Below are 14,305 nucleotides of genomic sequence, written 5' to 3' on the forward strand. Positions count from 1 at the left end.
TGCTGTCTCTTTCTCTGTCAAATAAATGAATAGAATCTTAAAAAAAAAAAAAAAGGCCAATTACTGTTAAAATAATCACATCAAAATTCTTCCCTTTCTCCTCCAAACCCGGGCATTGTTTGCTGTGTTTTACCAAAACTTCAAGCAGCACATAAATATCTAGCATATTTCAATAGTTTCTGGGATTAGAAAAAAAATATTCATCATGGTAATTGAAGGTAGTGTAATCTTGAAATAAAACCATGCTGGGAAAGGCATTTACCTCAGACCCTAAGACTTCCTCTACATTCTCGCTAGCTTTGTCAACAATGGAGGGCCGTAACCACTCTTGGCTCAGGCCATTTATCAGTAAACAACCTTAAAGGGTAAAGTCTGTGAAAGATCAGGGCTGTGTAAGAGGCAAATTCCCCAAGCTCAGTCGCTGCCCAAAATTCACAGCATATGCAGCACCCACCAGAGACTTTTCACTTTGCTACTGTGGGATTAGGGTCCAGAGGTACTAATGCAAGTGCTGCTCATGCTGCTTGCTATGGTGTGAGCAATCAAGTCCTTCGTGTCCCAGGAGTCTCGTGTCTTCAGCCATTATCCATGAAACACAACAGGCTAACTTGCAGCTTCTAAATTGGATACAATTTCAGACCCTCCCAAAACCTCGCAGGATGGTGTAGGAAAAGCAAGAGTGAATACAGATATAAGAATCCTAAATAGCAAATCAAACTTAGTATATAAAATTAACAGGTAAGGCGATCCTAGGAATGCAAGCATGATTCATCTGAAAACCTATTACTGTAATATACTATGTTAGCAGATTAGATTAAATTTTTCAAGAAAAAAACTTAAAACCACGACTGAATCAAAAATGGTATAATTTGGGATTAAAGGAAAACAGTTCAGCATATTAAAAGTACAAGACACACACCTGTACCCCTGGGGATAAAAATACATTATATGTTTATTTAAAAAATTTAAAATTTAATAAATTTTTTAAAAGAAAAAAGTACAAGAAATTTTTTTCTTAAAAACTTACCTCCTTTGCCATATCCCCACCCTATGAAGTCAAGGGCTCAAGAAAGAGCAGGAGAGGAGGTGAGGGGAGAGGTGTAGAGAGGAAGGAACTAATAATAGTCCAGAAAGAGAAACCACAATTCCATGTAGATCTTGAACTTCCCATATAAAGTGTAATGAAAATTAAAGGAGGTAGCAAATTACAGTCTCACATCCGTCATCATAAGCACTATGTTACTGATGACTAGAAACATTTTTTTTCCTTTTAAGAAAAATTGTGGTAAAATATACATAACAAAAAGTACTGTTTTAAACATTTTTAAAGGTACAGTTCAGTGGCATTACATACCTTCACATGTTGTACAGCCATCACCACCATCCATCTTCACACCTCTTTCATCATCCCATACTGAACGTCTGTACTTTTTATAAACAATAATTCATTCTCCCTCCAGTCCCTGGTAATCACTGTCCCAATTTTTTGTCACTACTCATCTGACTACTCTAGATATACCATATAGGTGAAATCATACAATTTGTCCTTTTGAATCTAGCTTATTTCACTTAGTATGTCTTTAGGCTTCATCCATGTTGGAGCATGTGCCAGAATTCCTTCCTCCTTAAGGCTATTACTTCATTGCACGTATATACCATGTTTCATTAATCTGTTTATCCATCAACGGACATTTGAATTGTTTCCACCTTTTGGCTGTCGCAAGTATGTTGCTAGGAACAGGGGTACAAATACCTTGTTTTCCTACTTTTAGTTCTTTGGGAGTATATACCCAGAAGTGGAATTGCTGGATGATGTGGGAATTCTAGGTTTAATTTTGTGAGGAACTGCCGTACCACGTTCCACAGCAACTGCACAGTTTCACTATTCCAGCCATCAGGGTGTAAGAGTTCCAACTTCCCCGCATCCTCACCGACATTTGTCTCCTGTTTTGTTAGTTAGTTGGTGCTAATAGCCATCCTAATGGGTGTGAAGTGGTGTCTCATTGTGGTTTTGACTTGCATTTCTCTAATGACTAATCATGAACATCTTTTTGTGGCTTTTGGGGCCTTTGTTAATCTTTGGAGAACTGTCTGTTCAAGTTCTTTGCCCCTGTTTTTTTTGTTTTGTTTTGTTTTTGTTTTTGTTTTTTTTAAAGATTTTATTTATTTATTTGACAGAAATCACAAGTAGACGGAGAGGCAGGCAGAGAGAGAGAGAGGGAAGCAGGCTCCCCGCTGAGCAGAGAGCCCGATGTGGACCTCGATCCCAGGACCCTGAGATCATGACCCGAGCCGAAGGCAGCGGCCCAACCCACTGAGCCACCCAGGCGCCCCTTTGCCCCTGTTTTAATCAGGTTGTTTGGGTTTTGTTCTTGTTGAGTTATAGGAATTTTCCACATATTACGGATATTAACCTCTGATCAGATATGTAATTTACAAATACTTTCCCCCATTCTATGGATTTTTTATCTTTTTTTTAAAGATTTTATTTATTCATGGATTTTTTATCTTAATAGTGTCCTATGGTGCACAAAAATTTTCAATATAAAGTCCAATCTATTTTTTATTTTGTTGTCTGTACATTTGGTGTCATATCTAGGAAATCATTGCCAAATCCAGTATCACAAGGCTTTTCCTCTGTGCTTGCTTCTTAGAGTTTTATAATTTTAGCTCTTATGTCTTGGAGTTAATTTTTGCATATGGCATTAGGTGAAGGTACAATGATCCCTCCATGATCCCCCTCCATGCTCTCAAATTCCTCACATCACAGAGATCATAAGATAATTGTCTTTCTCTGATTGACTTAACTCGCTTAGCATAATACCCTCTAGTTCCATCCACGTCATTGCAAATGGCAAGATTTCTGGGGGGATTGATGGCCGCATAGTATTCCATTGTGTGTATGTATATATATATATATATATATATATATATATATATACCACATCTTCTTTATCCATTCATCTGTTGATGGACATCTAGGCTCTTTCCATAGTTTGGCAATTGCCTCCACACATTTTATTAGATTTATACCTAAGTCACGTTTTTGGTGCCATTATAAATCATTCTGATTTTTTATTTTAATTTCCAATTTATTTCCCAATATACAGAAATAAAAATAATTTCTGTGTGTTAACCTTATATCCTGCAATCTCGCTAAACTCATTTATTCTAAGAGCTTTTTAATGATTTTTAAGTTTTTCAGTGGGGCTTAGCCTCACAACCCCGAGATCAATATTTGTATGCTCTACCAACAAAGCCAGGCAGGCACCCCTATTGTAAGAGATCTTTGTAGATAGTTTGGGATTTTCTGTATAATAATACCACCTATGAGAAGAGCTCATTTTATTCCTTTCTCATCTGTATGCCTTATATTTCTTTTACTTTTATTGTTACACTGGCTAGGACTTCCTGTGTGGTATTGAATAAGAATGGTGAAAATGGACATCTTTGCTTTGTTCTGATCTTAGTGGGAGAGGCATTCAGGATTTTACCATTAGATATAGTGTTAGTTGTAAATTTTTGTAGATGCTCTTTATCAGATTGAGGAAATCCCTTCTACTTCTAGATTGCTAAGAATTTTTATAATGAATATTGAATTTTGTCAATTTTTTTTGTATCAGTTGTTATGATCATGTAGTTTATAATGGTACATTAATTAATTTTAAATGGTGAACCAGCCTTGCATCTTTAAAATAAATCCCATTGTACATGATATATTATCTTTTTTGTGTATTGCTAGATTCAGTATGCAAATATTTTAGTGAGTATTTTTGTTTCTATGTTTGTTCATGATAGATATTGGTCTGTAGTCTTCTTACACTGTCCTTGTCTGGTGTCAGTGTCGAATAATCTGTAATTTGGAACAATTTTATCTCTTTTCCAATCCATATGCATTTTAATTATTTTGTCTTCCCTTATTTTTCTTTAAAGATTTTATTTATTTATTTGACAGACAGAGATCACGAGTAGGCAGAGAGACAGGCAGAGAGAGAGGAGAGAGGAGGAAGCAGGCTCCCTGCTGAGCAGAGAGCCCGATGCGGGGCTCCATGCAGGGCTCGATCCCAGGACCCTGGGATCATGACCTGAGCTGAAGGCAGAGGCTTTACCACCCAGGTGCCCCTTTGTCTTCCCTTATTGTACTGACTAGGATTTCCAGTAAGATGTTGAAAATGGGTGGTGAGAATAGATACCTTTACCTAATATCCAATTTTAGGGGAAAAACATTTTTCCTTTATTAGTATCATATCGGCTGTAATTTGCTTTATTGCTTTTTCTTAATCATAACTTTGTTAACCTTTGTCAAATATCTTCAGCATCAATTGATATGATCATTTTTTTTCTTGTAGTTTTCTTGTACTATTCTTGTCTGGTATTGATAATAGAGTTTGTTGGCCTTATAAAATGAGTTGGGAAATGCTCCCCCCTATTTTCTAAGAGAGATCACTTACTGTTGGTATTATTCTTCTTTAAATAGTTGGAAGAATTCATCAATGAAATGATCTCAGCCTAAAAAATTTGTTTTCAGGTTTTAACTACAAATTGGGGTGGATTCATAGTCACTCCTATTACATTATGAAATTACATTTAGTAATTTAGTACATACAGCACTGGGAAGTATGGGAAGCCATAGTCTCTCTTACTCATCTCTCTGGTACTACTTGGGAGAGTGTCGCACACGTGGACATCCTTTTGTCATGGGTGATATCTCCCAATTATGGAAGTATCATACACAAATTAGTAAATCATGTCAGGGATAGAACCAACATTTGAAATGTTGTTGGTTTTTTGGAGGAAGGTCTTACTGAGTTTTGAAAGGAGTTACAGTTCTAATGGCAAAGCTTAAGAAACACGAAGTTTTTATATCTAGAAAAAGCTAGAAATAAAACCATAAATGCTGTATACTAAGTTGAAGAAAGAAAATTGACGAAGAAACAGAAATGCAATATATCTTATCAAATATTCCTTTTGAAGATCCATGGCACACAACTTTTTTTTTTTTTTTTAAAGATTTTATTTATTTATTTGACAGACAGAGATCACAGGTAGGCAGAGAGGCAAGCAGAGAGAGAGGAGGAAGCAGGCTCCCTGCTGAGCAGAGAGCCCGATGCGGGGCTCGATCCCAGGACCCTGGGATCATGACCTGAGCCGAAGGCAGAGGCTTTAACCCACTGAGCCACCCAGGCGCCCCTGGCACACAACTTTTTAAAATGATTTAAAAACAAACCATGATGAGAGGGGAGCCTGGGTGGCTTAGTCGGTTGCACATCGAACTTCAGCTCAGGTCATGATCCCAGTTGTGCTCTGCACTCAGCGGGGAATCTGTTTCTCTCCCTCTGGCCCTTCTCTTCCCCCTCTGCCTGCTCATGATCTCTCTCTCTCTCTCTCAAATAAGTAAATAAAATAAAATTTAAAAAACCCACGATGAGATAACACTACTCACCTACTACTAGAATGGCCAACATAAAAATATTAGTGGAGCACCCAGCTGGCTCAGTCAGTAGAGCATGTGACTCCTGATCACAGGGCTGTGAGTTTGACTCCCACATGTGGCATAGAGTTCACTTACAATTTTTTAAAAATATATTTTTAAAAACTGCTGGCTTTCAAGTACATAAAATTATTTTTATTTTATATATGCCAGCAATATCAATTACTGGCAAAGATATAGAACAACTGGAACTTTCATACATTGCTGGTGGGTAATGCAAAATGGTAAGGCCACCATAGAAACCCCTTTAGCAATGGTTTTGAAAGTAAACATGCACCTATGTTATGACCCAGCAATCCCTCTCCTGTGTATTTACCCCAGAGTAACTGAAACTTGTATTTACACAAAAAGCCTATATAGCAGTTCTATTCATAATTGCAAGAAACAGAAAACCACCTTAATGTCCCTCAAGAGTTGAATTCCTAAACAATACTGTGGTGTCTTTGTTCAATGCAATACTACTCAGTATTAAAAAGAATTGACAATTGATACAGGCAGCAGCTTCCATGACCTTGAAAGGCATTATGCTAAGCAGAAAAAGAAAGATACAGAAGGCTACATATTGGATGTTACCATTTACATGACATTCTAGAAAAAATAGTAATATAAGGAGAAGAGATCAGTAGTTTCCCCAGGTTAGTGTTGGGGGGGATGTGACTCTGAGGTTTTAGCACAGTTTTTTGAAGGGACAGAACCGGTCTACAGCCTGATTCTTATGATAGATACACAAACCTATATATGTATTAAAATTCATAGAATTCTCAAAATGTTAAAAGTAAATTTTCCTGTATGTTAAACATTTTTTTGTAAAGATTTTATTTTTAAGTAATTTCTACACTCAACGTGGGGTTCGAACCTACAACTCTGAGATCAAGAGTTGCACGCTCCCCTGACTGAGCCCCCCCCACCGCCATTGCCCCCCCCCCCCAGTTTTTTTTCCCCCAGGACAAGAAGGAGGTAGATTTTCTCTCTTGATTTCGTATACAATTTAAAATATCAAGTTATTTATTTACACAAAGGTGCAGATGGATGTTTGTAGATTTTGGAAGTACATACAATAAAGTGGGAATTTTAGTATTTATAAATTTCTCTATTTGAATTTAATTTTCTTTACCATGTCTTTTTTTAAATTGTGGTTAAAAAAAAATTACCTAACAAATGGTACCACTTCAACCACTTTTTCTTTAAGATTTTATTTATTTATTTGACAGAGAGGCAGCAAGAGAGGGAACACAAACAAGGGGAGTGGGAGAGGAAGAAGCAGGCTCCCCACTGAGCAGAGAGCCTGATGCAGGACTCAATCCCAGCACCCGGATCACAACCTGAGCCAAAGGCAGATGCTTAATGACTGAGCCACCCAGGTGCCCCACTTCAACCATTTTTATGTGGATGGTTCAGTGGCATTAAGGATGCTCCCTCTGTTGTGCAGTCTTCACCACCATCCGTCTCCAGAATTTTTTCATCCTCCCATACTGAATGTCTGTACTCACTAAACAATAATTCCCTAGTCCACCTTCCCCAACCACTGGTAACCACTGTCCTACTTTCTGTCTCTGTGTGCTTAACTATTCTAGATATACCATATAAAAGGAAATCATATAATATGTGTCCTTTGAGTCTGGCTTATTTCGCTTAGTATAATATCTTTAAGGTTCATCTGTGTTGCAGAGTGTGTCAGAATTCCCTTCCTTTTTAAGGCTGAATATTCTCTTGCACGTGTCTACCACATTCTATTGATCCATTCATTCAATGATATAGAAGGGTCACTTCCACATTTTGACACTGTGAATAATGCTGCTATGAACGCTGGTGTACAGATACCTGTTTGGGTCTCTGCTTCACTTCTTTTCATATATACCCAGAAGTGGAATTTTTGAATCATTAGATGTTCAATATTTTGAAGAGCTGTCATACCTTTTTCTGCAACAACTACATCATTTTAAATTCCCACTGCCATGGGTTTTTTGTAAACCAAGAGTAAAGATAGCTGCACTTGGGCAGAATTCTGTAATTAAATAAATTATTTCTTGTATCTGGTTTAAATGTAAAATTCTATGATTCTGTTACACCTAATTTAATGGGAAGATTTGTGAACTGATTTATAAAATTAAGCATCATTTGTAGAGTTGTCTCTGGGAGAAAATACCTTCATAGATTCCCTATGTTGGCTTAAAAAATTGTTTTATACTTGGGGATGCCAATACTGGGAATATCTAGAATGTATTTATATCAGTGCAGTAAGCCCAGTTTAATGGAACCAGTCTGCCTCCTTGTGGAATTTTAATGCAACTTACATTTTACAAATTGAGAGGACGACTTTAATTTAGAAATGACGCTACCTATGTTCAAGTGTTGGGGTTTCCCCCAAACCCAATTTAAAGAACCAGTTTTATTGAACACATCTGAGCAAGATCTATGTGAAAATAACTTAAAATGCTGCTAATGTACACAAATATGTGAATAAACATAGAGGAGGAAAGCACGCACACATGACATGAATTGTAGGATCACGGGAAAGGATTCAAATCGCTCATTATATAAAAAAATTATATATTGCAAAATTTCTCGCTCATGAGAAAAAATACAACTCAAAAATACAATTGTCTACAACATGATCAACCATAATGAAAATATTATCAAAGTGAAATAAGCCAGACACAAAAGGACAGATACCCCTTTTTGTTTAAGGTGTTACCACAAAAAAATAAGCTCTTGGCAAATGGGCAAGAGTTATAAAAATGATAGCATTTATTAAGGTCTGTTATAGGCTTATACATAATTCTCTCAATTCTTAGGACAACTCTTAAATTGTCCGGTTTAATTCTTTTTTTTTTTTTTAAGATTTTTATTTATTTATTTGACAGACAGAGATCACAAGTAGGCAGAGAGGCAGGCAGAGAGAGGAGGAAGCAGGCTCCCTGCTGAGCAGAGAGCCCAATGAGAAGCTTGAATCTTGATCCCAGGACCCTGGGATCATGACCTAAGCCAAAGGCAGAAAGAAGCTTTAACCCACTGAGCCACCCAGGGGTCCCTGTTCAGTTCAATTCTTAAATTAAATTAAATTAAAACTTAGTAAGTTCGGTTAAATTCATTGGTTTGAGGAAAGTCTCAGTGCTACTTGATGCCACAGAAGAGGCTTAAACTCCTATTAGTCTCTAAAGCTGGAAAATTTGGGAGTTCAGGATGGACACCCATGTCTTAAAAGAGGTTTTCCAACCTGATAGCCAATGTCTTTTTTTCTCCATTTCCTTTGAAATGTGTGATTCCATTATTAGAGATGAGGCACATATCCTGAGCTCCATAAAGTTGACTGATTATGGATTTATTTTTTTTTTTCTTCAGTCCAGGGAAGTACACGGTGCTGGATAGGGAGGCACAAAATAGCCAGGTAATTGCCTGCCAAACAGGCCGAACTTGCTGGGCTGCCCCATAAAATGCCAGGCTTTGAGGCTTTGAACAAAGGAGAACCAGCCTAGTATTTTAGGACTTGTCTGGAACATATTCTAATAGTTGTAGAGGAACAGTGCCAAACAAGCATGTTCGTAAATGTCAGACCAACATGTTGATGGATTTGAAGACCATCCATCCAACAAATACTTATTGAGCTCCTGCTATGACCAGAGGCTGTTTGATGCAGTACTTCTTTCTTTCTTAAAGATTTTACTTACTTATTTGACGGAGAGAAAGAGATCACAAGTAGGCAGAGAGGCAGGCAGGAATGTGGGGGGTTGGGGGGTAAGCAGGCTTCCCGCTAAGCGGAGAGCCAGATGCAGGGCTCCATTCCAGGACCCTGAGACCATGACCTGAGGGAAAGCAGAGGCTTTAACCCACTGAGCCACCCAGGTGCCCCTGAAGCAGTATCTCTTAATTACAAAAATAGATACACTTCCTGTAGGAGGCGGCCGGAAGTCGGATTTCCGCGCAGGCCAAGGCAGCTCCAGTGTAAACCCTGAGCTGAGTTTCTTGATCTTCCTCTATGGGTGAGACGCAACAAGTGAGTGCTCTTCCACCACCCCCAATACAGTACGTCAAGCAATATACAGATGAAAATACTCAGGAAGGCCTAGCTCCCAAGCCTCCACCTCCAATAAAAGACACTTCTATGATGTTTGGCAATCAATTCCAATGTGATGATCCTATCATCTGCCCTTCAGAAAGTCAGGGTATCGAATGGCTTCATCCTATGCAGTTTGATCACAAGAAGGAACTGAGAAAACTCAATATGTCTATTCTTATTAATTTTTTTTAAAGATTTTATTTATTTATTTGACAGAGAGAGATCACAAGTAGGCAGAGAGGCAGGCAGAGAGAGAGGGGGAGGAAGCAGGCTCTCCGCTGAGCAGAGAGCGGATGCGGGGCTGGATCCTAGGACCCTGAGATCATGACCAGAACAGAAGGCAGAGGCTTAATCCACTGAGGCATTATTAATTCCTTAGACCTCTTAGATATCTTGATAAGGAGCCCTGGGAGTACAAAACCAGAAGAGAAACCAGAAGATCTTAAGCTGCTTTTTGTACATGTGCATCATCTCATAAATGAATACCAAGCAAGAGAGACATTCAGAGTCATGCTGGAGATACCGAAAGGTCAACATCTTGAAACAGCTGAGCCATTTCAGAAGCACCTGGAGCGAGTCATTGAGATGATTCAGAATTGTCTGGCTTTGCCTGATGATCCGCCTCATTCAGAAGCAGGGATGAGAGTAAAGACTGAACCAGTGGATGCTGATGATAGCAACAATTGTATTGGACAGAATGAACAGCAAAGAGAAAATTCAGGTCATAGGAGAGACCAGGTTAGAGAGAAAGATGCTGCCCTGTGTGTCCTAATTGATGAAATGAATGAAAGACCATGAAGGATGTTTCTTTTTCTTTTTGCTTTTCTCTTTTTCTTTTCAGTAAATGTCATAGATTCGTTAATTTGCTCTTGGAGCGTCTTAGAAGAGATATAACTAGAAGTCATGTGAATGGCTTGACTCCTGCTTCATCAGTTGGGTGGTTAGTGACTGTAAGTGCACAGTATGGCAAGCATATGCAAATGAGTATATATGTATACATTAAGAGTAATCACCTTAGGGGGCCTGGGTGGCTCAGTGGGTCAAACCCTCTGCCTTCGGCTCAGGTCATGATCTCAGGGTCCTAGGATTGAGACCCGCATCAGGCTCTCTGCTCAGTGGGGAGCCTGCTTCTGCCTCTCTATGTCTCTGCCTGCCTCTCTGCCTACTTGTGATCTCTGCTGTCAAATAAATAAATAAAATCTTTATATATTAAAAAAAAAAAAGGTAATCACCTTAAAAAGGAAAGTCCTGCAATTGTGTGAAACATTCCTGGATTTGGAGTTGCAGAAAACATTGAAGATCTCAAGAACAGCAAGCTTTCGTCTTTGAAAACTAGATTTGTCATTTGCTTTAAGAATGATAGATAAATAAAGGATATCAAGCTGTATAAATGTGAAATTATAAAATCTTTAGATTTACTTTACTTAAAAACTTACTTGAGGGACACCTGGGTGGCTCAATTGGCTAGGCAGCTGCCTTCAGCTCAGGTCATGATCCCAGCGTCCTGGGATAGAGTCCCACATTGGGCTCCTTGCTCAGCATGGAGCCTGCTTCTCCCTCTGCCTCTGCCTGCCACTCTGTCTGCCTGTGCTCACTCTCGCTGACAAATAAATAAATAAAATCTTTAAAAAAAAAATACTTACTTGATCTCTAAAAATGTAGTATAACATGTTAAAAGAGAGGAGCCCCATAGAGTTATAAAACGGCAATTTTATTTTTCCTCTTGACTAGTTCTGTAAACACACTATCTCAGCTTCTTTTTTCTACCCTGGATAGGTCTATTCACTGTTTTCCAGTCACTCAGATAATAAATCTTTTGATTACTCTTTGTTAAAAAAAAAAAAGATACAAATCCCCACCTAATAAAACTTTTATTCTAGTAAGAATACACAGACAATAAGATAAATAGGCAACTTATATAGTGCATTAGAAAGTGACATTTTGGGGCACCTGGCTGGCTCAGTCGGTGGAGCATGTGACCCTTGATCTTGTCGTTATGAGTTCAGGCCCCATGTTGGGTGTAGAGCTTACTTTAAAAAAAAAAAAAAAAAGTGATATTTTACCCAAAAAAAGCGGAGGAATAATGGAATGAGATATTCTCATGAAAAGAAAAGTCCCAGGAAGATATTGTAAAATCTAATAGTCAATTCTCATCCTCATCTTGTCTCTTAGGAACATTTGACATTTGATCATTCCCTCTTTCAAATGCATTCTTTGGGGTTTCTAGGATTCCTCTGGATATGATTAGCTTATTTCTTCTCCATTCCCCAACTTCTAAACACTGGAGTGCCCTGAGTTCAGTCCTGACCTTCTCTCACTGGGTTATAACAAGTGTCTGGTCTCTCCGCTTGCCCTACCCCTCACCCAGTCACTCCTCAACACAGCAGCTAGAGTGGGTTTTTTTTTTTCTTTTTTTCATTCAAATGTAAGTAAGATCGTGTCATTTTTCTACTCTGTATTTCCCAGAAATTTTCCATCTCAGAGTGAAAGCAGAAGTCCTTTATAGTGGTCTACGAGGTGCTATTTGCTCCTTCTTCCCTCCTTGAACCTCGGCTTACTCTCTGCCTCCTATTTACTGTTGCTCTCTGATCACTGCCTCCAGCCACAGGACTTCTCCTTGCTGTTTCCTAGGCCCTCTACATTTGCTGTTCCCCCTGCTGGGAACATTCTGAAATAGCTGCCTTCAGAATAGCATTCTGAAATGCTTCCTTTCCTTCTGATCTCAAAATATCATCTTACTAAGGCTGTCCCCAGCTAAGCAACTTAAAAATTCTAACATAAACAAACAAATAAAATATAATAAATAATTTAAATAAATTTATTTTATTAAATTATTTATCGTAATATCTTTATATTTAATTAATTGATTAATTAATTAATTAAAATTCTAACACACACTACCACCCCCACCACCAATTACTTTTGCTCATGGCACTTACCCCAGCACACCATGTATTTATACTTACATCCATGACTCATTCTTTACCTCCATGTAAGCTCTGTGAGGGGCAGAGGGCTTTTTGTCTGTTTTCATTCATTGCTGTATATCCAGTGCCTGGCTCATATTAGGTGTTCCATCTGTCAATGTCCTCCAGTCAAAGACCATGAGGAACACACCATTAGTTGGGCAAGTTAGGTTTTTGGCTATTGCAATGAGGGAGGATGTACACTAGGGGGAGCCATGGAGCGGCTCAGTTAGGGAATGTTAAGAAGGACTTTAAAGCATTCAGGTGATTTGGGGAGAGATTTCAAGGAAGTGAGGCTTTTCTCTTGTTCAAGTATGTGTATTTTTGAATGATTTAATAAATGAATATAATGGTGGTCTTCACATACCCGAAGGGTTGTCATATGAAACTGACTGAAATTAGGCTCATTTTATGATTTCAGAGGGCAGAGTTAGCACAATGCCTAAAGAAACAGAGTGAGCAAGCTTCCACTCACCATAAGAATTTTAACAAAATGAGCACCCGGCCGGAAGATGAATCCCAATAACCTGACTTCTTGACAGAGGCTGGAAGAATAATGGACTGAGATATTGTAGATGTAACTAAAGCACTGAATGGAAGGCTGGACCTAATGGCCTCAGATTTTTGTGAAGTTCTGTGAAGATCTGTCAAGGCTCACATGGCCTCTCAGCTTTCTTCCTATGAGGTTCCCAGGAAGAATACGACACGGGCAGGGCACCTGGGTGACACAGTCGGTTAAGCATAAGACTCTTGGTTTCGTCTTGGGTCATGATCTCAGGGTGGTGAGATCGAGGCCTGATGTTGGGCTCCATGCTCATTATACAGTCTGCTTGGGATTCTCTCTCTCCCTCTCCTGATACCTCCCCCTCCACTTTCTCTCTCTCTCTCTCTCTCTCTCAAATAAATAAATAAATCTTAAAAAAAAAAAAAAAGGAATCAGACACTGGCTACTCTAAGAGAAGGAGAATCTCTCTATGTTCTTTAGGATTTCACAGTCTAGAAGTGAAGATATAGCAAACATAGGCAATATAGTTCTTAAGGGCAGTTCTGAAGAAGTTGTTCTCACTGGGGACAATGTTGCCCCCACAGGACTTTCAGCAAAGTGTGGAAACATTTTTGGTTGTCACAAAGGGGATGGGGGTGCTACTTGTATCTAGAAGTAGAGGCCTTGGAAACTGCAAAGCATCCTATAATGTACAAGACAGCCCCTCATCGAAGGATTATCTGTCTCAAAATACCAATAGTGCCAGTGTTGAGAAACCCTGTTGTAGAGGGAGGGGCAGGGAGTCATAGATACACAGAGGGGGAATGGGTCTTGCTAGCTCCAGGAGACATGGAGAAAGGCTTTACAGAGGAGATGATATCTGAGCTGGGTTTTGAGGAAAGACTAGGAATTTCTTGGTAAAGAAATAAGTTATTTTAGAAGAACAGCCTAAAATATTTGTTGATGAAATGATCTAATGCCTGGAATTTGCTGCAAAATAATCCAGTGTGTGTGTGGTAGGGGAAGGGTATAAGAAAGGGTAGAAGTTTGGCCAGGAGTTGATAATTGATGAAACTCTCAATGGGTACATGGAGGTTCATTATATTTTTCTCTTAACTTTTTTTTAAAGATTTTTATTTATTTGACAGAAAGAGACAGCGAGAGAGGGAACACAAGCAGGGAGAGTAGGAGAAGGAGAAGCAGGCTCCCTGCTAAGCAGGGAGCCTGATGTGGGGCTTCATCCCAGGACTCTGGGATCATGACCTGAGCCAACGCTTAACTACTGAGCCACCCAGGTGCCCCTTTTC

The 14,305-nt window shown here is 38.9% G+C and overlaps 1 protein-coding gene across 1 annotated transcript; it reads left to right on the top strand.

Annotated features, from left to right (window-relative positions):
• Positions 1–9,348: 9,348 nt before the first annotated feature.
• Positions 9,349–10,527, top strand: LOC116572030 (mediator of RNA polymerase II transcription subunit 7-like). The gene is made up of 2 exons (XM_032310705.1): positions 9,349–9,733; positions 9,923–10,527. Exons 1-2 carry the CDS (start codon positions 9,468–9,470, stop codon positions 10,344–10,346), a joined length of 690 nt encoding a protein of 229 aa, XP_032166596.1. The 5' UTR covers positions 9,349–9,467; the 3' UTR covers positions 10,347–10,527.
• Positions 10,528–14,305: the final 3,778 nt, after the last annotated feature.

Source organism: Mustela erminea, chromosome 13 (genome assembly GCF_009829155.1).
Source record: "Mustela erminea isolate mMusErm1 chromosome 13, mMusErm1.Pri, whole genome shotgun sequence".
In the NCBI taxonomy this organism is placed as follows: Eukaryota; Metazoa; Chordata; class Mammalia; order Carnivora; family Mustelidae; genus Mustela; species Mustela erminea.